The 23,735-nt window shown below is 31.5% G+C and overlaps 1 protein-coding gene across 1 annotated transcript; it reads right to left on the minus strand.

Annotated features, from left to right (window-relative positions):
- Nucleotides 1-13,266: 13,266 nt before the first annotated feature.
- Nucleotides 13,267-19,338, minus strand: LOC114383053 (nitrate reductase [NADH] 2-like). Its single transcript, XM_028342644.1, has 5 exons — nt 18,357-19,338; nt 17,322-17,462; nt 16,592-16,824; nt 15,240-15,678; nt 13,267-14,292 (listed from the first exon to the last, which is right to left on the minus strand). The coding sequence occupies exons 1-5, from the start codon at nt 19,303-19,305 to the stop codon at nt 13,394-13,396; spliced, it is 2,661 nt and encodes an 886-aa protein (XP_028198445.1). The 5' UTR covers nt 19,306-19,338; the 3' UTR covers nt 13,267-13,393.
- Between the last annotated feature and the right edge of the window lie 4,397 nt (nt 19,339-23,735).

Genomic DNA, 23,735 nt, shown 5'->3' on the forward strand with positions numbered 1-23,735 from the left:
CAAAAAAAAAAGCAAAATAATAATAAAATAATCAAAATATCTTTGAATAAAATAATAATAAAAAAAATCAATCGGACGTTTTTCTTTGGAAGTTTCCTTGGACCAATTGACTAATAACCAAAGTGAAACTAAGGCTAAAATCAACTCACAAATCAAGCTTTGTTCGCAAAAAATCACTAAAAACCATTTTAAGGTCCAACGCCTTAAACGATCCTCTTTGCTTTTATCGGTTAACATGGACCGTTCAAAAGCATAAAATCAACATGTAACTTTACCGCTTTTGCATGAACTACGTAGGTCTGATTTCCTCTTCGATGGAGGAAACGTAGGAGCAAAAGCCCGACTTTTGTCGACCTTGTGAGATGGGTAGAGGTCCAACGCCTTAGCTTTCTTACCAAGTAAAATGGATCATTTTAAGGTCCAACGCCTTAAATGACCACCTTCCAAGTAAAAAGAATCACTTGATTCGCCCCTTTTGAAAGAACTACGTAGGTCTGATTTCCTTATCACAATTGAGGAATACATAGAAGCAAGGGAAACACCCTTGTCGACCACAAAAAGATAAAAAATATAAAAATCATAAAAACACAAAAAGACACGTAAAAGGAAAAATAAAACAACTTGAAGTCATCTTTGCACACTCGATTAAAGGTTGTCGTCCCTTGTGACGAACGCGTGGGGTGTTAATACCTTCCCCGTGCTTAAATACAACTCCCGAACCTTTCACACTTAAAGTTCGTAGACCACGTCTTTCCGATTTTTCTGACATTTTCCTCGAATAAACTTTGGTGGCAACTCCGCGCATCTTCCTCCAATGGAAGACGCACCCGTGAGCCCTAGCGTCGCCCTCCCGCCGAAGGACAGGTTGCGACACTCACCAACTCAATGAGTGGTGCTACACGTATAGAAAAATAAGGGACAAACTTTTTGTAAAAGTTTGTTAAGTCATGGCAGCCCCAGATTTCCCTTATACTTGGTGGAGTGGGCCAATCAGGAATGACCTTTATTCTCTTAGGGTTCAAGGGAACCCCTTGATCACTATTTTGAAAAATTAAGAAAAGTAATGTAATAAAACATACATTTTTCTGTATTTTCATATTGATTATTCCTACCAAAAAATATGACAAACCTAAGGTGTCCCATATGAGTACCTAAGTTTGTATTGAAACTAAAAATAAGAACAAACCTACCTAATGGGTCCCTATGTACACACGCCATGAAGATGTTAGGTGCACGAGTGATTTACAAAAGAGGGTTGCACCACTCAAAACATTCATCATACCACCTATTTTAGGGACTTGGTGCCTAATAATACCTATTTTGGACACCAACAAAGCACAAGGATTTAAGTTCTTGCGAACTAAACCCTCATCCAACAACTTCTTTACTTGAGGAATAAACTCAAGCCAAAGAGGTGTGGCAATACTAGCAAGTGTCTTTTTACAAAAGAGAAAATGTGGAGGTTGTCTAAGAGGGAAAGTTTCTTTAATGTTTGTCTTTATTGTAAAATGAGTTTCCTTCTTAGATAACCTCTTGGAGGAGACACTTACCTCCTTACACTTCTCTTTAACCACTAATGGTTGTCCTTCTTCTTGGGGGTAGATTTCTTCACTAGATTCTTTCCCTTTTGCTTTTTCATTTTCACTAGAGGAAGGTGAAGGAGTAGCCTTATCTTGACTACTATAAATCTCTTAGCCCCTCATAATCATGGTTTTTGTGGTGGGGCATTGAGAAGTAATGTGTCCTCTTCCAAGACATTTAAAGCACTTTATAGAGCTAGTTTTCTCTTGCATACTAGCCTTAGGGGCTTGCTTTTCTATTGTCTTCCCCTTATCATCTTTGGGATTAGAAGGTGTCACCCCTAAGATGCCTTAACCTTCGTCTTTCTTTGGATAAGAGTGAGAGCCATAAGATTTTGATGTAGACTTCTTTTTAAGTTGTTGCTCTACCCTTATTTCCCAAACTAAGTTAACCTCTACATTGTCCTTCCCATGAAAGTATGGGAGGTTAATGTTAGCCTCTTGAGGCTTTCTTTCATTTTCTCTTCTATGGGAGTGAGGTCTAAGATGTGACCTATGCCTTCCTTCGTAATAGTCATGAAGTTCTTCACTTAGGCTCTTACAAGAGTTATGACTACTATAGGAGGCATGTTTTTCTCTTTTCATTTCTTTCATTATTTTTCTTCTTTCTTCCTCTCTTATTTTATTTCTTTCATCTTGACTTATTTCTTCCGCTCTTTTATTTATTTTTTATTTTCTCTCTTGTTTTTCTTTCCATAACTTGAGGGAACTCAACTCATCTAAGATTCTAGATAAAGGGTCTTTATGACTAGTACCCTTGCCATTAACACTAAATGAATGATGACTCATGTTGGTTCCTAAGTTGTGGTTCTTTCTTGTTGGAGGTTTGAAAACAAAAGGTAAAAGAAACTATGGTTGAAACTAGCCAAAATAAACACTAAAAAATGTGTGAAAGATAAGGTGAAAAAACTAATTGGTAAAAGAAAAACTATCTAGGCGGTTTGACAATGGAAGGTAAAGGAAATAAGCTATGAAAGTAAGCAAGAAATGTAAGTTTGGTATCCTATTGGAGGCTCCCAACACACTTCCAATGAAAGGCCTTTTTGTTACAAAACTTGAAAGCAATGAATGTAAGTAAATTGCAAATTACAAAATTAAAAAACGGTCCTCAATTTTGGTGGTTATTCTCTCTTTGGTGATTCACTCAATTTGGAGTGCTTATTAGTGCAATATCTCTTAAGGTGGTTGGCCACATTCTTCTTAACTCAAATTCTTCAAGGAATGGCACCAAAGACAAAAAAACATGAAATGAAAGTTAAACCAATGGATTTTTAACAAGACAATTTTTCAAGGATTACTCAACAATTAAAGCAATGAAAAGGACATATAAGTAAACCAGGACTCAAAGAGAAACTTAGAATGACTCTAGAGTAGAGTAAAAAAATTGTAAAAAACACTCAACAAACCTCTAGCTTTGGCACTTGTTTTCACAGTAATTTTCAATTGAAATTTCGGAACTAAGATTGGTATAACATAGGCACCAATTATAGAATAAATTTTGAGCCAAAACAACAAACACACTTCCCTTTCACTTTTTTTTTCCTGGATACTGATTTTTCCGCCAACTTGTGTGATTTTTAGTATTTTTTTCCTTTTATCCAAATCACTTGGTTCTTTTTTTATAACTTTTTCCAGATGTCTAACAAATTCAGTAAACATTTCAGCTCAAAATTCAAAGTAACCAATTCTCAGAAAAAATTTACAACTTTGTATGTCCAAGCTGCCAGCACCAACGATTTTTTTTAAGCATGGTATATTGATTGCATTGGGCTTACTTTCAAAATTCCTATGTATGTTGAACTCACTATGATTGTTTACCACAGTTTTAGAAGTTCAATATTCACTTAGGATCAACATTTCAGCCAGTAATTCAATCACCAAAACTCAAATTCACAATAAACACAATCATAAGGAAACCTAAAAGTTCAAGAAAAGGTTCACAATAAAAGATTTTCTAAGAATTTTGCATGAACATGTTAAGGACTAATTAACATGAAAGATTTGGCTCAAATCAAATAATAGGCTAAGAGAATTTCATACACTCATGAACAAATGAGTTAGACAAAGAAACAAGAAAAATAAAATTCAGCACAACATAAGAAATCTTATGTGACAAGTTTCATGACTAGACATGACTTCTATGACAAAACTACAATAGGTGAACAAGTCACTCTAGATTTTTGAGGTTTTCTTCTACTTTAATATTTTTGTAAGAATTTTATGGTTTAGGTTTCAGCCACAAAAAATAACAAGACAAAACTCAAAGGAACCTAAACTCAACACAATTCATGGTTCAAGAACAAGATCTAGAAATTTGAACCATAGAAAATGAAATCTAGCTTCTGTAGCAAGATCAATCGGTGGAAATTCTAAAGAATCATGTTAACAACATTTAGCACAAGACATGTGAGGAGATACATGGAGAAAAATGAAGAAACAACAATGGAGGAGAAGGTAAAACTAAAAATCAATGGAGGTTTAAGGAGCACCTACTTGAAGCTCTTATGCTCTGATTACCATTTGATGGAAGCTTTCTTGTGGGGCTTCTATGGAGGCTGGATCTTTGAGCTTCAATGAGGTCCTTTAATGGTGATTTTACATCATGGAGATGCAGCGGAAGACAAAGGAGAAGAGGTGAGATGAGGCGCCATCCACTAGGGAATAAGCCATGAAAGAAGGAGCTTCACCACCAAGATGAGCCTTGGATAAGAAGCTTGGAGAGGATGTTTCAATGAAGGAAAAGAAAGAGGGAGAGAAAGAGAAAGGGGGGAGCACGAAATTGAAGGAAGAAAAAGGGAGAGAAGTTGAACTTTGAGTTGTGTCTCACAAAACTCTCATTCATCAAAGTTACAACAAGTGTTACACATGCTTCTATTTATAGACTAGGTAGCTTCCTTGAGAAACTTTCTTAAGCAAACTTCCTTGAAAAATTTCTTTGAGAAAACTTCCTTGAGAAGTTAGAGCTTAGCTACACACACCCTTCTAATAACTAAGCTCACCTCTTTGAGAAGCTTCCTTGAGAAGATTCCTAAAAAAGCTAGAGCTTAGCTACACACACCTTTCTAATAGCTAAGCTCACCTCCTTGAGATGAGAAGCTAAAGCTTAGCTACACATCCCCTATAATAGCTAAGCTCACCCCTATTCCAAAAATACATAAAAATACAAAAAAAAAAGTCTCTACTACAAAGACTACTCAAAATGCCCTGAAATACAAGGCTAAAATCTTATACTACTAGAATGGCCAAAATACAAGGCCCAAAAGAAGGAAAAACCTATTCTAATATTTACAAAGAAGAATGGATCCAACCTTGAGCCATAGTCTAAAAAATCTACCCTAAGGTTCATGAGAATCCTAGGGCATTCTTTAGTATCTCTAGCACAATCCTCTTGGAGTCTTCTATCCAATACCCTTGGGAGGTAGGATTGCATCAGAACCACTTCATGGAATTGATCTAACATGTGAATCTTTCTCTTGCACGTTGGTTGCTGGGATGGTGTACTGTGTGACCTTTATGTGGATGAACATTGATGCATAGAATGTAATGTATTCCACATGCTCAAAGAAAGAACGATGATGCTCATTGACCATTCAATTTTACCTGCACGACCTTTTTGGGAACCTTTAGTTTTGACCTTGTCAATAGGTGGACACATAGAAGTCATATTAGGGAATGCAATTTCATGAAGTTTACTTTTAATAGTAATCTTGTCGGCTTTGTCAACCTCTTTCAAACGTCAACTGATAACATCAAATTCTTGTTGCACAAAGAACTCTTCATTTTGATCATTAGACCCCATGTCATTAAAACTTAGCCTAGTCCAATACAAATGAACTGCTTCAAGTGGTATGATACCTAAGCATACCTAGCTAGTTCACAGGCACATGACAAACCATGGGTAGATATTACAATGTATCTACAACGAGACGTGTCTACACCAACAAACTTCACTCAGCCCATCCACAATATGATTCAATGCATAACTTGAAACAAATCCACATAGTCTCTTGTACATTTGTACATTAAATGTATGACTGACAATGTGAATGTTATGCTTAAATGATGATCTAATTTCATTATGGTTGATAATATTCTTGTTTTTCATTATATCCCAACATTTACACAATCTCTTATGCTAGACTGCATCAACCTAGACTTAACCCTACAGGCAAATTTTGACACAAACGTTTTAATAAAATGAAGATTTTAAACAAACACTACTTTAATAGATCATGGATTATAAGTTAAAAACCTGTTGGTTGATGTGTTCCCCAAGTGCATGATTTTATCTGTTCATGTCTTTACAAATCTTTCCTTGTGAGGGATCAACCAAGTATCTTTCACATATGTTACGAACATGTGCCATGGTTGACAGACGTCAAACTTTGTCAGACTGTCTTCATAGTCAAACTCTGTAGGACAATCTATAATAGTACCCCAAGCCTCCATCACTCGATCCCATGTTTCTTTGGGAGTTACATGTTGTTTGCACTTTGCTTTCACATTCTTATCAATATGAAATAGTGTGTGTGTGTGTGTGTGTTTTTTTTTTACATTTTACGTGTTTTGTATTTTATTTTATATTTATCTTCAGAAAGCACAAATTGGCACAACAAATTATGTGACTCAGGAAACACATTTTATAATATTCATTAAGGCTAGATCTCTGTCTGTGACAACCACTTTCAGGAATCCATCAAATATGTGAAAAAGGTCTCTGAACCTTTCAAGTGCTCACACAAAGTTATTTTCACATTTAGGCAGAACATGTCAACCCAATATACATAACACCAATAATTTCAAGTAAAGGTAGCCTATACCTATTGGTTTTGTAAGTGCTATCCATGAACAACACTATGTTAAATGCATTCAACAATTTTATCACATCATGATGTGTCCAAAAAATGTCATGCACAACTTCATCATTCATCAAATGCCAATTAATATACATATCACATTCTAACAAATTCATTATATGTTGCATTTTGTTTTGAGGCCTCTTTGAGATCTTCAATATGTATTTCTAGCAGTATACACTTGTTTGATGGTTGTAACATTTTTTTCATTGTGCTCTTTCAATGTCAAAAGAATATTTTTAGGCTTCACCATATTCTTTTTCATATAAGCAAGCATTGTCTTATCATTAGTTGTTAGTCGACCAACTATGTCAATAAATCTGTTAAACAACAACTATGATTTAAGTAATGTGAGACTTCACCATACTCTTTCATGTAAGATACCTGAAGTGTGTTTACATTATCATCTTATTTAAGTAATGTCAATAAATCTGTTAAACAACAACTATGATTTTTTATTTATTAACTCACTATATGTACAAACATATATGATAAAAGAAGGAGAAATAATTTAATGGATGATTTTACTAAAGTGTAACTCAAGCTTACCCTTAAATCACTCAATAACATTTCATTAAATAATTCATTCTAAAACTTACCATTTACTTGATTAAAAATTCTTATATATAGATTATATATATATATATATATATATATATATATATATATATATATATATATATATACAAAATTTTAAATTGGTCTAAAATTAATTTGTGGACGACCTGTCTCAATCTACTCCTAAATAATCATTTTACTCTTATTGTTAATGGGTTAGTGCATGTAAATAATCGTGAGTATCCAAATTACTCAGTACTTCTAACTTCTAAGGAACAAATTAAAAGCTTGAGAATGAATCAATGAATATTAAGAAATAACTTTAACCTCTTCTTAACGAATGGCATTAAAATCTTATCGGCACACACTACGTAATTATTAGTTATTATCATAATATTATGCAACACAGAGGAGGTCTAGGAATTTGGTTGGGATTAGAAAGGTCTTTTGGTGATATATTCCACAAAGGAGGTAAATTGATGCTATTGGCTTGGCTAGCAAATCAGCATTGTTTTCGGATATTAGAGAGATGAGAATGATGCGTGACATTGGTTAGGTTTGTAGGGTGGACTTGGAGCAGGTTTTTGTGTTGGGGAAAGTTTTAGTTCAACTGCTACACAAAGGTACACTTGTTGTTCACTACATATTAAGAATGAGGTTCATTAATCTATTATGAAAGGTTAAACCAATTCACCCATTTTATTCATGATTCATCTACTGTAAAAACAATAATTGGCAGTTGGAACACTAAAAAAAACTAAGGTAAAAGTAAAAGAAATTGATGACTAGGAATCTGGTTTTACCAAGTATTTGAGATCCAACATCAAATAATAATCAAGACTAAATAACGATATTCCCTTATTTACTGAGACATATTTTAAAGGACAAAATCGTAAAGATCTATAAGTGTAAAAACAAACAATACCTTAAATGCGATCGACATAACACTACATCAAACATAAGGAGAACAATACTATATATGCCTTTAATATGTGATGTATGTAAAATGCTAGCTAAAATGCATGGAAGCACCTTAAACCTTCCAGGGCTGGACATTGCCTCGGGATTGATAAGAGCAAGTCATTTCTATGCTAGTTATTTTCAAACAGTGGTGTTGACACAGTGAGTCATGAAAGGGTGTTGCATAATTAAGTCCAAGACAATTTATTATTCAATCTCTATGGAGTTTTGTAATGTTATCTCAACTCTCAAGTGTAGTTGGGACTGGGCTCCACACGGTCACTTGGTCCTTAGTGACATGGTTTACTTTGATGTGATCGTGGGTAACAAACAAGCTATATTGAATGCATTGATATCGGTATTGACAACGAACATAGTTAAATCAATTATGCATCGACGATTCATTCTTGCTTGGACCTCAGGCCCCTCACGCAATCCCATAGCATAAATGTCATTAACTCCATACTCAAATAACTACTACTAAAAGTATTCTCTCTATCTTTCTTTTCTTTTTAAACTTCTTGTGATTGTCAACATGTGTACAGTGTGGGAATAAACCAAACCAATAAATACTTTTTACCTTTTTTTATCTTTTGCTTATAAGAAAATAAATGTACACTAATAAGCTGAGTCAAATGCATGCTCCAGAGCTTGTTTCGCAATTCATATTCTGCTCTAAGCTTTGACCAAATACCATGTGGAACCAAGAGTTCATTCCTTTTTTTTCTTGGACACAAAATGAAAGTCAACATAGAGCAGAATGTGAGGTAGTTGTAAACATAAATATATGATTCTATAGGCCAATAAAATCAATTTATATTTTTAACCCCTAAAATATTTTCAAATTAATCCCAAATAGGCCTATGTGAGGTAGCTGTAAACGTAAATATATGATTCTATGATTTCTATCTACAATGTTTGTTAACCATCACCCACTGACTGACCCACAGATTTATAGGTAGAATTAGTGCTAAAGAGGAAACTAAATCTGCAGTAATCAGGAAGGAAACTAAATCTGCAGCAATCATAACCATAGACATTTAGTTTCTAACCTTACTCCTGTGAAGGTGTCCTTCTTTGGTTACAAAGTGTTTCTGTTTTCAAACCCTAGAATTTGTCAATAAACAAGGTCTGCTACAAGCAAGCACAGAACACTGCTTGGTCTATGAATCAGTGTATGAAATTGGTGTTAACGAGCTAGAGTGAAGCTAGATCTGAGGATTACCTGACCAATGTGGAACCTCTTCACCACAAATCTACCATTCCTGTGAAGCAGAACCAAACAATGAACTAGAAAATTAAAATCACAAGCTGAAAGGAATATACTTTAGGGGGGAGAAATCATTCCACACCATCTGCTGCAATTAGAAAAGAAAATGACAGAGTCATGAAATTAAAAAAAAACGTGGAACTTCTTGAGCTGCGAACAAACAACACCCTCATTTGTTCAAAAATTGTAACAGTGGGATGAGAGAGATGGAAGTATTTATTTATTTATATGTGCAATGAAAGGAAAAGAATCCAAAACTACAGAGAAAGCGAGTGTGATTGCCATTTTACTGTTCACACGTGCTCATACTTATTCATTTATATATGTATTACTAATTTTTTTAGTATAATATAATAAATATTTCCTCTAAAAAATATACGATTTACTAACATCATATTTATTATTAAAATATTAAATTCTTTGAATTAAAAATTAATGTATAAAATTTGAGATAATAAATATGTTTAAATATAAATTATCTTTTAGATTTATGCAAAATACTTCATATTGGGATAAAAAATTATTTTAACTATTGATAAGTTATTTAAAAATATATTCAAATGTAATTTAGAAATAAAAATGTAAATAACATATTAAAGAATATAAGAAGTTGAGAAAATCTCTAACAACACTCCCGTTAATTAAAAATAGTTAAAAACACTCCCGCACGATATAACTATTTTAATTTATATATACAATTTTGGCTGAATTACAAAATTAGTCCCCTTATTTTGCTTATTTCACCAAATCGGTCCCTCTATTTTTAATTCACTACCTGAGTCTCCCTATATTTTAAAATTCACTATCTAAGATAAATATAATAAATAAAATAAAAATAATGTTTATATAAGTATAAATATCCTAATTTATGTTAAAATAGAATTTAATCTTACATATTATATTTTAATAGATAATATATAAGATTATAATTAAAAAGACAATAAATTAAAAAGAATAAAGATTGAATGTTGAACTATTTTTCGTATAAAACTTGTATTATACTATATTTTGCACCAAATATTCAAATCAACATTTGAGTGGAGGGGTGAAGGAATGTGCCACAAAATTAGCTCTGTTGACTTAGATAGTCAATTTTAATACTTTCGGATGGATACATAATTTTTTGGCCGAGATGCCAAAAATGGTTAGGCCCAATGGGCTGGTCAGAATAGCCCGAACATAGCTGCAGGATGGTAATATATTGTTTTTCTTAATAAACAATGGCTCAAAAATATTTAAAATAGAAATTTAAAATAAATAAAAATGATTGAGTTTAATAACCAAAAGGTAAATTAAGCATTTTGCTAATTAATTATTTTAGCTCAATTTAAATATGAAAAAGAATACAATTTTTTTAAAATAATTTTATTTTGTATTTTTTTTCATTTTTTTAAATGAATGAGCTCATGGGCCGGCCCATTTGGCCCGTAGAGGGTTGGGTTAGGCCATGAAAATAGCGGCTCATCTCAAGATTGGTCTAGCCCTGCTGGCCAAAAAATTCACTGAATCGCAGTGGACTAACACATTTCTATTTGTGTGGGTAATATCCATAAGTGAAATTTACATTTTCCATGCATGCATATTTCATGGGTAATATATGTGGCTAAAATTTAATTTTTTTTTATTAATTTTTCTAACTTAATTATCACTCAATTATCTTTATTGATTTTTCTTAAATTATTTTATAACTATATTAATATAATATTTAATAGTTATTTTTATAGAAGATAATCAACAAAAGAGCTTAACATGTGATATATGAAATTAAAAAAAAAAACTTGAGCTTGACTCTTGTACATAATCAAGTGAGGGTGATATCTTAAAAAAAGTGAGAGTATAATATACATTTATATAGGTTAGTGCATGACTTTCTCCTCCTAATATAATTAATTTTACTATTTTTTAAAATATATTTAATCTTAAATTAATTTTTATAAAATGATAAAATTATTAATTTATCAACCTATGCATCACATGGGAACACACACTAGTAAATTTTAATTAGTTAGTCTATATGTTACACTAAAGTGATATTAAGCCTTGATTAAGTCTTATTGGGTTTCAATTAATCATATGTATACTTATGTAATATATAAGATTAAATTCTATCTGAATTAAACTTATTTAAATATACATATTCTAATTTATGTGAAAATAGAATTTAATCTTATATATATTATATTTTAATAGATAATATATGAGATTATAAAATATAATACATTAAAAAAGAATAAAATTTGAATTTTAAACTATTTTTACATAAAATTATATTAATACTATATTTTACACCAAAATTCAAATGAGTTCATGGTTGTAGTGGTGAGTGAGTGTGCTTCTCACTCCATGGATCATAGTTCTAGTCCTTCCTCAAACTTTTTTAAAGTTCTTATTTTTTAAGAAAATGTTGGTAACTTTTTAGTATAGTCAATATAGTGAATTAAAAAAATAGGAGGATCGATTTGATGAAATAGGCAAAATTATGGGACAAATTTTGCAATTAAGCCTTAAATTTAAGTCAAATTGAGATTTTAGTAAATGCATAGTAAGTTACACACATTGCATTTTATTGGGTTTGCCTAGAACACATGTTGTACTAAAGTTAAATATATATGGTCTTCATCATTGCATAAATTTCACTTACACCGTATTGAACCTTAATGAATCATTAGTGTTACACTTATGTCTTATATTTTAAAATACTTAATTTTACAAATTTTGATTATGACATATTTTCATAATATAAATGGTATTTTTTTATTATAAATTTTCAATAATTATATAAATAAATAATTGTTTTACAAAAAACAAATTAAAAGACTAATGATAAGCATGATTTATTAATCATAATCAAATAATGTAAATATTGGTTTGTTAATTTTATTAAAAATTATCAGTATAATTAAAAATATTATATTTTATTATAATTTATAAAATATTGGTTTGTTAATTTGAAAATATTACTAGTATATTAATTTAAATACTTTTCAAGTATAAAGTGTATTTAAGTATATTAAATATTTATTATAATTTATAGAAAATTAAATATTAGTTTCTTAACCTATTTTACATAAATAAGGATGCGGTCTCTAATTCGGTTGCTAATCCCAAATATAATTTTGTCTTATAGAGACTGAAAAGTATTTTGTCGATAACATCATAACCTAGCGACCGAACTGTATTTGGTCGCTAATATCATAACAGCCACCGAATATGATTCGGTCGCTATATCAAAGTACATTTCGATGTTTAATTCATTCGCAATATTACTTTAGTAGTTATATATATCTAGCGACCAAATGTTTCGGCGACCTTCCTTTCGATGGCTGACGCAAGTTATTACCATAAATAAATTCAGTGTGAAAATCGGTCACAAATAACGACTGAAACGTTTCGATCTCTATTTCGATTCCACTTAGTCACAATATATTTTCGAACTCGAATTTCGATCACTAAACTGTATTTTTCTATAAGTGTGGTGTTTCAAACATGCAAAATGAACATATCTATTTTCTATTTCTTTTATATGCCGAAGTTGTTGCATGATGATGTTGTGAGCGCTTCCTTTGTCTTCATTTTGTAAAAAGTTTTCTGAGGTCTAACTTCCATTTCTCTCCACAAAGTTGCAGGGTTAGCAAATGTGTTATTTTTACTGGAGAGATTTCCTATATCATAGTAGTTATTGAGTCTTTTATACTAATAACTGACTCGCTGGTTTTTCAAGGTTTTACTATTTAGTATTAAAATAACTAACTCACCGTGAACTACCATGAACATATTAATTTTTTTTTAAAACACATTTTTTAAAAAAATATACTTTTTAAGAAAAAATATTTTCTTTTATTCACTAAATACCACCTTTTTTTTCGAAAGGTACATGCCACCTTGAAAACAGTATTTATAATAGATTTTTTTATCTTTAAAAAAATAAAACATATATATATATATATATATATTATTTGTTATTATTAAAACAAATTGTGGGATAGAGATCCACGGCAGAAACATAAATACATAAATTTTTTATGTTTAAAAAAACTTCATATCTCATATTATATGTCTTTTCACATATATTATTTATTCATGAAATATTCCAATAATTGTTGATACACAAGCAACAATAATAATACACATACATTAACCACACAACAATAGCAATACACAAACATGCCCTAAAACACAAGTAGATCGTTCTTGATATCATATCCCATCTTCTCCAAATTAGGCTGCACTGCAAATTGAATCATAGGTGGTGGCCCACATGTCAAAGCTAAGGCATCCGTTGACGTTTCTGGAAGGTGCTCCCTCATGATACTTTCTGTGATGAACCCAACACTGTATTCCCATCCTTCCCTAGCAGTTTCCACCACGTACCACACCTTGAATCGGTCACTATGTTTCTTCGCCCACACATCCATTTCTTCCTTCAACAAAATATCATCCTCAGTTTTGTTTGCATAGACCACATGCATCTCTGTGGGGTCCTCTGGGTCCTTCAGAATCGCTTGTGCCACTTGGTAAATGGGTGTGATCCCAGTTCCACCAGCCAACATGGCTAGCCTCTTTGCGAATCTTTGCTTTCCATGAACCAAGAAGTTGCCTCTTCCGGTGTACTCTATGTGGCCCAATGGGCCTTTCACGTCCAACACAGACCCAATGGAGAGGGAGTCCAAATGCTGAGACATGAGTCCTCCCTTTGGGAACTTGGGGTGCACGCCTTTGAAGTAAACCTTTATGACAAGATCGAAGAACCCTACTTCGTCCACACTACTTGTTGGAGTGTAGGCTCGCATGCATAGCTTCTCATTGATGGTGGCACATAGGAAAATATGCTTCCCCACGGGTAAACCTAGGAGCTGGTCTTTTGAGGGTAAGGCAAAACGGAAGAGCCTCACATCGTGGGAAATGGAAGTCTTCGACACGAGCTTGCATGGGATTTTCTCACGTGTTTTAAGAGCCACGTCGCGTGGTGGTGGTGGTGGTGTTGTGGTGATTTCCTTAATAAGGGGCAAGTGGGTGAATTCAGAATTGCCATGCACGGAGTTGTTCGGTGATGAGTCTGAGGTGTAACCTGTTCATCCATAATTAACACACCTTATAAATCAATACATAACTAAATAAAATAAAATTCTCTAACAAATTAAAATTTATAATAAAAAATATGATAAATTATCAACTAATTAGAACCTTGTTATGCATGCTAGTTTTGTAATTGACTTTTATAATGTTATTTCAAAAATAATTTTTCACATGATTTCAAACAAGCTTAATTTCTAGTGTCTTCTAACCAGTGTCCTATTTAAATTCACATAATATATTAGAAATCGGACTAGAGATGCATTAATGATACTTTTAATGAACTTTCAATTTATTATCTCTTTATCGGTGGTTGACTATTCGGACACTTACTAATATTTGTCTCGTTTCTATAAACTATTAATGTAATTACAGTATCCATCAATAAAAAACTTATGATTGACATGATTTTTAATATAAATATTATAAAATTTAAAAAAATTAATATTCATAATAAACAATAACTGAGTGATAGTATAAAAATTATTTACACCATCAATACATATACTTTATTTTTATTTTTGATTGTTTGACTGTATAAAAACTTCTTATACATAGAAATTAAACTCAAATAATTTATAAAAAAAATCAGCATGTAAGATAAATAAGTTAAAAATCATAAGAAAATTGAATTTATATTTATTGATAATATATAAAATATCTTTCTTGCATACCGATAAAATAAAATATCCTTAAATACTATTTCTGTTGCCCAAATTAATATATTAGAAAAATGGCTCACAACCCGTTTTGTTACATTTTATTTATCACATTTATGTATGGGATGATTAAAAAACATGGGATTTTTCTGAATTATGTGAACTTGATCATTCTCTATTTTAACAACTTGAACGTATAACTTTTAATAAAATTTAATTAATAATAAAAAAAGTGGAACATTTCAAAGACTAATAAGAACACATGCAACCTTGTATATATTACCTGTGCTCATGAGCTCGCCAATTCGAAAATCTTCGAGCATTTTTTTTGCTTTTTCAGAATGGATGGCATCGAACTCTTCAGTGCAGTCAGTACCAGCATTTATGAGGATGCTATCAACACCACCGGGGTGGTCTTTGAGGAATCGGGTGCAGTCATAGACGTGGCCATGGATGATGATCCAAGTAGAGTCGGAGATGCAGTGCTTTTTGACTTCAGAGATGGTGAACATTTTTGAGGACGTGTTCATGGATGGCGTGGAACCACTCTTTTTGAGGCTTGGTAATTTCTCTAGTGATTTCTCCAAATGTTTTTCCTTTACCATCCAACCACCTGGTTGGTTTGCTGGTTGGGTAGGGTGTTCAAACACTATGCCAATCTCACCCTTGTGGGGCTTGGCTACATTTGTTTTCACCCTGAACCAGCAGTTGTTCATCATACCCTACACATTATTGCATTCCCAAAACATAACACAAAAGGATTCATTAGAATTGCTTTACTTGTGAAAAGAAGCGGGAAAATACTTTTTGGTCCCTTGAAATTTGTAATTGGTTCCTCCAAAAATTTGCGTCCCATTTTGATCTCTCTAAAATTTTAACATTGTTTATCTAGTATGTTAAAACTTAAAACTCTCAGCATATCTATTATGTTAGGCCAACATTTTAACTTGTTGTACAAATTATTTAAACAGAATGTTCAATCTTATATCAAGTCGGCAGAATCATTGATAGAATTAATATACTGGACGAACAATAATATTGTTAAAACTTTAAAGGAACTGAGATGAGAAAAAAAATATTTGAAGAGAACAATTTCGAGATTTCACATATTTTAAAGAGATAAAAAATGTACTTTACCCTAAAAATATTAACAAGGATTTTATATAAGAATGGATATGTACAGTGAATAACTGAAATAATGTGATGATTATACTATCAATACTAGTACATTTTAAAGAAATTTGTTAACAGAATAAATAGTTCGTGTATAATTTATAAAAGGAAAATGCTTGATCAACATCTAATATGTTATCTAATACTTAAAAAAAAAGAAAAAAAAGAAAAATATAATTATAATAAAATTTATGATGTGATAAAAAATATATAAGTATGATAAGATAAAAAAATTAAAAATTAAATTGATAATTAAACCTTAAAAAAATCAACAAACATCTAAAATAAGAATGGTTGATTAGTGAATAACTGAAATAATGTGATGATTACACTATCAATACATTTTAATGAAATTTGGTAACAGAATAAATAGTTCATATATAATTTGTAAAAGAGCACTGGTACAGAGACCGTTCCACAGTAAAAATAACTCAATCAACATTGGCAGAGGTATGTTCGTACCATAACATTCCAAATGAGGTGTTCAGGCTGGGTGTTGAGGCCTTCATCCCAAGCTCGAACTGCAATCTCCTTGGTCCCAAGCAAGTCCATCACCTCCACCTCCAAAGACCAGAAGCACCAACACCAATACTTGCCATATTTGTTGGGTTTCTCAGTACGGTCCAATTTGCACAAGCGCCACGTTTTTCCAACGTCCAGTGTTACTTCCACACGTGTCAGTTTTCTTCCACCACCTGCATGTACAATGACACTCTCACTTTACATCCAAAGATAAACACAGTTCTCTTTTTTCAAGTTACTGTCTACCAATTGCATGTTAATTACAGCCATAATTTCATTACCAATTATGGTTTTATTTAGTGTCAGCCACTTGAAAGAGAGACCAAACATTATTCTACTTTTCACGAACACTAATACTAATAATAAATTATATTATTATTATTATTTATTTGGTTAATACATGTTCAGCCAATATATTTTACTTTTTCTCCCTTCATGTTAGTCTTATTGTGTCAATACTTTATCTTTTTTTTTCTAAATAGATTTTCCAAAATTTAAATAAAATTTTATTGATTTAATGTTAAAAATACTCGTGTTATCTTATCTTGTGAAAATTTTGTGGCGGATAATTCACTCCACTAGTTCCCTTACGCTTATTAAATGGTGTTAATATAATAATATAATATTACTGGTTCCTCAAAGTAACAAGAATGAAAAACACCAAATTAACCGGTATATGCGTAGCCTCTCAGGAGATAGGGCCTCTGCGTAGTCCATGAGTTGATGGGCAAGATCTCCTGGTGACACGGCGTCGTTATCACTGAGTTTATGTTCAACTCGTTGATGATATATTCCGGCTTATACCACCAACCTGCAGGGACACACCAAAAATATCAAACATGTAATTAATTTGTGCCATGAAAAAATTCCTTGGAAGAAACATGTTATATGTTACACACATCTCTAAGTTGGAATAGTTCACTAAATTATTTCCTAAACTTATGAGTACATTGTTTAATTTAAAATTGTAAAAACATTATTGTAGAAAAACTATAGAAATAACTTTTTTAAGAAGGAAAAAAAAAGAAAAATGAATTAAATTTGTCACACTTAAGTTTTTTAGTAGAAATTTTTCTAATTTAACTTGTCAGAAGTTAAGATGCATAAATTAATTTTAATTTATGAAATATTAATTAGTTTTGTTCTTTCTTTTTTCCCTCATTAAATGCTTATTAAGAATTTTTTTTTCAAACAAAGTGTTAGTATATTACTATTAATGGTTGTATGTTAGAAAGAAAATATTTTACAAGTTTATATATTTTGTTCTGACAGAAAAAAGAAAAGAATGTAAATATAAATTAACATAATTAAGTGAAGAAAATAAAGAAAAAGAAAAAAAAATAAATTATAAATATATTAAAAAATATATAGAAAAAGTATGGATGATAGATAATATAATAAGATACAATATAATCTGATATGATAAACAAATAATAAGTATTAAAAAACGTGTCTGTATATCACTGCCTAAATATCATTATTGATTTTCCACCTCATGCAATATCCCTCGCCAAGCTAAGTAACAAAATTAAAACCCAAAAGCCACAACAGAACAAAGAAAGATACCTTCTTCATTGGCAAACTAAGTAACAAACAAACGTGTCTAAATATCACTGTCCATTCTCAACCTCCCATGCAATATCCCTAGGGCAAACTAAGTAACAAAACCAAAACCTACTAGAGTACGACAAAAAAAGAAACATACCTTCTGCATCGGCATGCTCTGAGTCAACTTGCGAAGGAAGCACTCTGTTATCCTTATAATGGTAATAACTCTCCGACTCATGCTCAGAAACGACAATGCGTTTGAGCCACTTCACCATTCTTCCACCTATAAACCCCGGAATAATCATGCGCACGGGGTACCCGTGATCCGGCGCTAGAAGCTCGCCGTTTTGCATGTACGCGATGATGATGTCACGGGAGGGGTCCATGGCGGCTTCTCTCGTGATACTTGTTCCGTACTTGCATCCACCGCCTCCGGGGAGATCCTCAGCGCCCTCGAAGTTCACGTAGTGCGCGCCCTTGGAATGCGAGAGGATGCCGCAGTGGCGAAGGACGTGGCGGAGGGGGACGCCGCGCCAGAGAGTTGTGGAGGTGCCGCCGCAGCCCCAGTTGAAGCCGTTGCTCTGCTTCACCATGTTCTGCTCCTTGCGGCGGTTCCCCGCGCACACGAGTGTAGCAGGAAACTCGCGCTGGGGAAAACTCTTCAAAAGGGTTTCCAGTGTGAGGCGAGTTGGATTTTTTACCAGCCCGGTCACTTCCACGGTCCAGTCTTCAAATTTGCCCTTGACGACTGAACCGTGGCTCCGCACATAGTGGAGTGGAACCGGGGTGATGAAGCCATGGTGCATGAGGCGCGGGAGTGGGGCCTCCGCATTGAAGGGGTACTTCCCCGTGAGCCGCACCATGGAGGCATTACGCGGGACCCACTCGTCCGCGGTGCCCTCATGGCGCGGGTCCAGAATGGAGTCCTCCATTTCGGCGTTCCCTTTTTGTATCAGCTGGTTCAGCTCTTTGAGGTATGAAGCGTAGTCGTTTTCCTCGTCGGAAGAGAAGTCCGTGTCGAAATCCAACGGCGGAGGCGGCTTGTTTCTGCCAACGACGTCGTTTATGTGGCTGCCGTATTGACGGTTGCTAATGGAAGCCGCCATTGTGAGAGGGAAATAAGTTAGTTTTCGAAGGGAGTGGTTTAGGGTTAGGGTATTTATATAGAGCGAGGAAGGGGCATGTGAAAGATGAGGAATGACTTACTTACGAAAACCTACCTCGTTTAGATTTTTTCTTCAGTTACGTCACATCTTTTTCTCCAATAAATTATTTATTTATTTTTCTAACTACAAAATATTTCAACACTGAGAAGTCATAAAACTAATCTTGAAGTAGTAGAATACTAGTTAAGGAAAATCTCTACTCACATTATCTTGTTTTTTTTTTTTAATCTCGCACGATGCTTTAATGGAGTTTTGATATAAAAACGTGTGAAATATTATCAGTTTATACTGTTCATTTTCAACCTCTCGCGCAATATCTCTTGGCAAAACAATAGATAAAATTTTAAAAGCTAGAGTGCAAGAAAGATAGCTTCTTCGTTGGCATGTTCTGCATCACGTGGGAAGGGATTTCTCAATTGTCCTCACAATGATAATGATTTCTTTAAGTAAAGTCCATTTTTATTCTGTCCATATGTAATTTTTTTATTTTTTTATTTTAGCGGAAGCAATATTTTATTGTAGTTCTTTTTGGAAGGTAAAGAACTTTGTTTGTTGATAAAAGAACAGTGGATCGACCCATAAAGCCAATATATATCCACGATATCTACGTGGGAAAGTAATTCCCACACAAAATCTGCCCACAACACAACACAACAAATGTTTACATTCATTGGGTGGCTTAATATTGAACCACTGTGTCCCCCACGGTAACCTATGGCCATTAGTTACCATCTAGTCAGCAGCAGCAGTCCCCTCCTGGTATACGTATGATTCAATCTAATTTCGCACTTGTAAAAGAATTTTGAGTTAATTATTCATTTAGGCTTGTATAATTATACAAGTTTATATTTTAGTTATTATAATTAAAATATATTCATTCTAATTCTTACATATATTATTTTCAATTTTTTAGTCTTTATACATATTTGTTTTTTAGTCTCTATTGTTTAAATTTATAAAGATTAAAAGGGGTTTAAATTAATATGTATAAAAATAAAAATAAATAATTTTTAAAATATAGAAACCGAAATGTAAAGTTTGTACCACTATAGAGACATTGCACATGTAATCAAACCACAAGTGTGCCAAAAAAAGACCAACCCACGTAAATACAAAGGTCTTGTTAGGAGGAACCATATATCTGCGGTTGCAATTAAAAAAACCCGCAGAAACATAAATATTCTATTCTAGTTAAAAAAAAAATTATAATTTATCATCATGTATTGACTATTAAGTATTAACTTAAATTATTAACGTTAACATTAATTTTATATTAAAACATTTTACAACTTGAGTTTACGATTACTTCTCTCATCAAATTATGTTTTTTCATATGAATTATTAATATTCATTCTTTTTAGAGTAAATTTAATTCATTTTAACTATATATGTGTGAGCATTTTGACAATTTATAGACAAAATACACAACTTATCTGAATTAGTAAACCTTTCCTTAACTATTTTTAATCTATATTGAAATATCTTAATATTAAAGTGAAGAAGAAGTTCTGTACAGATTTTTCTCCGCCTATTTTGCGTGATAAATTCCGTCCATAATCTTCATTAGAATCACGTAATCATTAAGTATCCATGCAAAACCAATTTTCTTACATTAAAATCGTCCATTTAATTACGAAATTTAATCCCACCATAATCTCGAATAGAATCACATAAACCATTAAGTATTCATGCAAAATCAACTTTCTTTTATTAAAATTGCTCATTTAATTACGAAATTTAATGCTTAGTATGTCATGCTGCATATAATCTCCTATTACTCGTCTATATTGATTACGAAAACGATTCTTATCGATAATTGCAAATTTTATGGAGCAAATTTATCCATTTAATTGTCATAATACGTTTGATTAACAACATAATTATTATCTGTCTAAAAACATTCTCGCAAGTCTCCGCCCATAATAGCATATAAATATTATTTATTTTAAAATCGCTCATTCAGTTACGATTTTTTAAGAAAATTGGGGTATTCCCTATTATATTTTTCATTTTGTAATATTATCGACTAGTGTTTTGTTTTATTATGATAATGATTAATATGAATTTATATTTCTTTTATTTGGTTATCCTACATTGTTAGTCTTCTTTTCATAATTCTACCTTTTTCCTTCGTAAATTAGCAATGATGTCTATGGTCAAAGTCTTCTGTATTTTCTTAGATATATAATTTGATGAAATTTAAAGGGAAATAAGGTTCATACAATCAAGCAAAATAAACAAGAATGTCTTATAAATAACAATCTAATTGGAAAAATGAAACCTAATATATTTTTGTAATCAATGAGTCATATGAAGAGACAATCCCGGTATATTAATTTTTCTAACCAAAAGGCAATCACAATATATAGTCCCAATTAAGTTGTACCTATTCAACGGAAATATTAATTAGCAAGTACATTAGACATGATAAAGCTGTTAATATGGGTAAAATAACAAAAAAATATGTTGTATTATTATAAAGTTACGAATGTAAAATTAAAATGGATAAATCCATAAGCCATTAGAACTCAGTGGCAGCATTTGAGAATTGATTGATTAATCAGTAGGTTACCTCCTTGATAAAAGAATATATTTATAGTAAATATATACTATGAAAAGAGGCAATATGATATGGTAAGTTTTTTAAATAGTTAAAATCCATTACAGCAAATGACTGTAGATATTAATCATGTAATGGCTAATAAAAGTGGTAATAGTAGTTTGAATGATTATTCAAAGATAAAATATATTTTTTATTTATTTAAAAAAGTCTGGATTTGATCAATCCATATATAATTGATTTGATGATAAAGCTGATTGAAAAGGTTTTCTTAAATAGAAATGGATTTTATATTGTGGATCACGGTATATGATTATTCCTAATTATTTCTGATATGTATATTAATCCTCGTTATTGAATCTTATCTTTAATTAATCAAGGGGTGAATTAATAGGGTATACATATTTTTTGAATGTGGCATATATTGTACATTATTTTAAGAGACTTAAATCATGAGTAAGATTTTTATGGAAGAAAATTAAACATAATTGACTAAATTACGTTTATTAATAAAATTAATTAATTTAGATATTAACATTAAATTTATCTTTAATCATAATATTTTTTTTATACAATTTGTTCTTAATATTTAAGAAAATCTATTCATCTTTTCCAATCTTTATAAGAGGAAGAATGTGACAATTAAGAGTAACATTTAGTTATAGATTCAAATTAATAAGGATATTTTTGTAAAAAAAAATAGTACACAGTAAAGATAAAATAAAATCTTATAATAAGAAACAAAAGAATTTGTTGACTATATCTTATAATTAGCGAAGAAAATATAATGACCTTTGTATATAAGAAATTTAAATCGATCTTGAAGAATATTAAATTCTATTTACTAACTGATTTATAATTTCACTTCTTCCACATTTAAGTAAATGGTTTCTTATTCTTAATTTCTCTATTTACGAAAGACAACTTTAAATGTGAATGTTTCCAAAAGGGATGAGAGGTGAACATTTTATTTTATAAATTGTAGTATTCTAAGGTTATTAGTGGAGCTTTTAAATTTAGAAGCAACTATAATGTTGTTTTCTCTCTCTTTGCCGAAAATGTTTCTAAAGAAGTTCCAAGGCACAATATTATATTAGAATTTTTGCATAAGCTAAAATCAACTTATACATCTTAATTTTTGGAGAAGTTATATGAAATTAAAGTGCTTTTATAAACTTTTGGGCTTGACCCTCCACAATACAAAAAAAGTACTTTTATAAAAGCTAGATACATCAATTGATTTTAATTTATGAACTAGCTTTGTATTTTATTTCCTTTAAGTAGTTATGAAGAACTTTATCCAAATAGATCCTTAACAGAATTGTGGAAACAATAACGTTTTAGGTTAAAAACATTCATACTAAAAATATTATAAGTTTCTTTGCATTAAATTTCTTTTATAATTCTTAAATTAATGAACATACAGATAAAATTAATTTTTAGTGTAACTCATATAAAATTATATTTTATATTTAATTGCTATTAAATATAAACTATTAAAAAATAGCATGTGCATCACATGGGTAACCCGATTAGTTGAATTAACTACTCCACACTGATGATTAAACCATATTCGTGTAAATTAAAGAAAAGCAACAATACAGCAACTAATCCAATCTAACAGAAAACTTAAAGATAAAATAAAGTGTAAGAGTTGAATTGATTATGCATTGTTATGTAAAGAATTTTACATTTTTTTATAGAATAGAATTTTACACGTAAAACTTAAAAAAAATATTCACATATTTATAAAAGTAATTATTATAAAAGTTAATAAATTATCATATACATTACAATTTTTTAATGAATG

This window comes from Glycine soja, chromosome 14 (genome assembly GCF_004193775.1).
Source record: "Glycine soja cultivar W05 chromosome 14, ASM419377v2, whole genome shotgun sequence".
NCBI lineage: Eukaryota > Viridiplantae > Streptophyta > Magnoliopsida > Fabales > Fabaceae > Glycine > Glycine soja.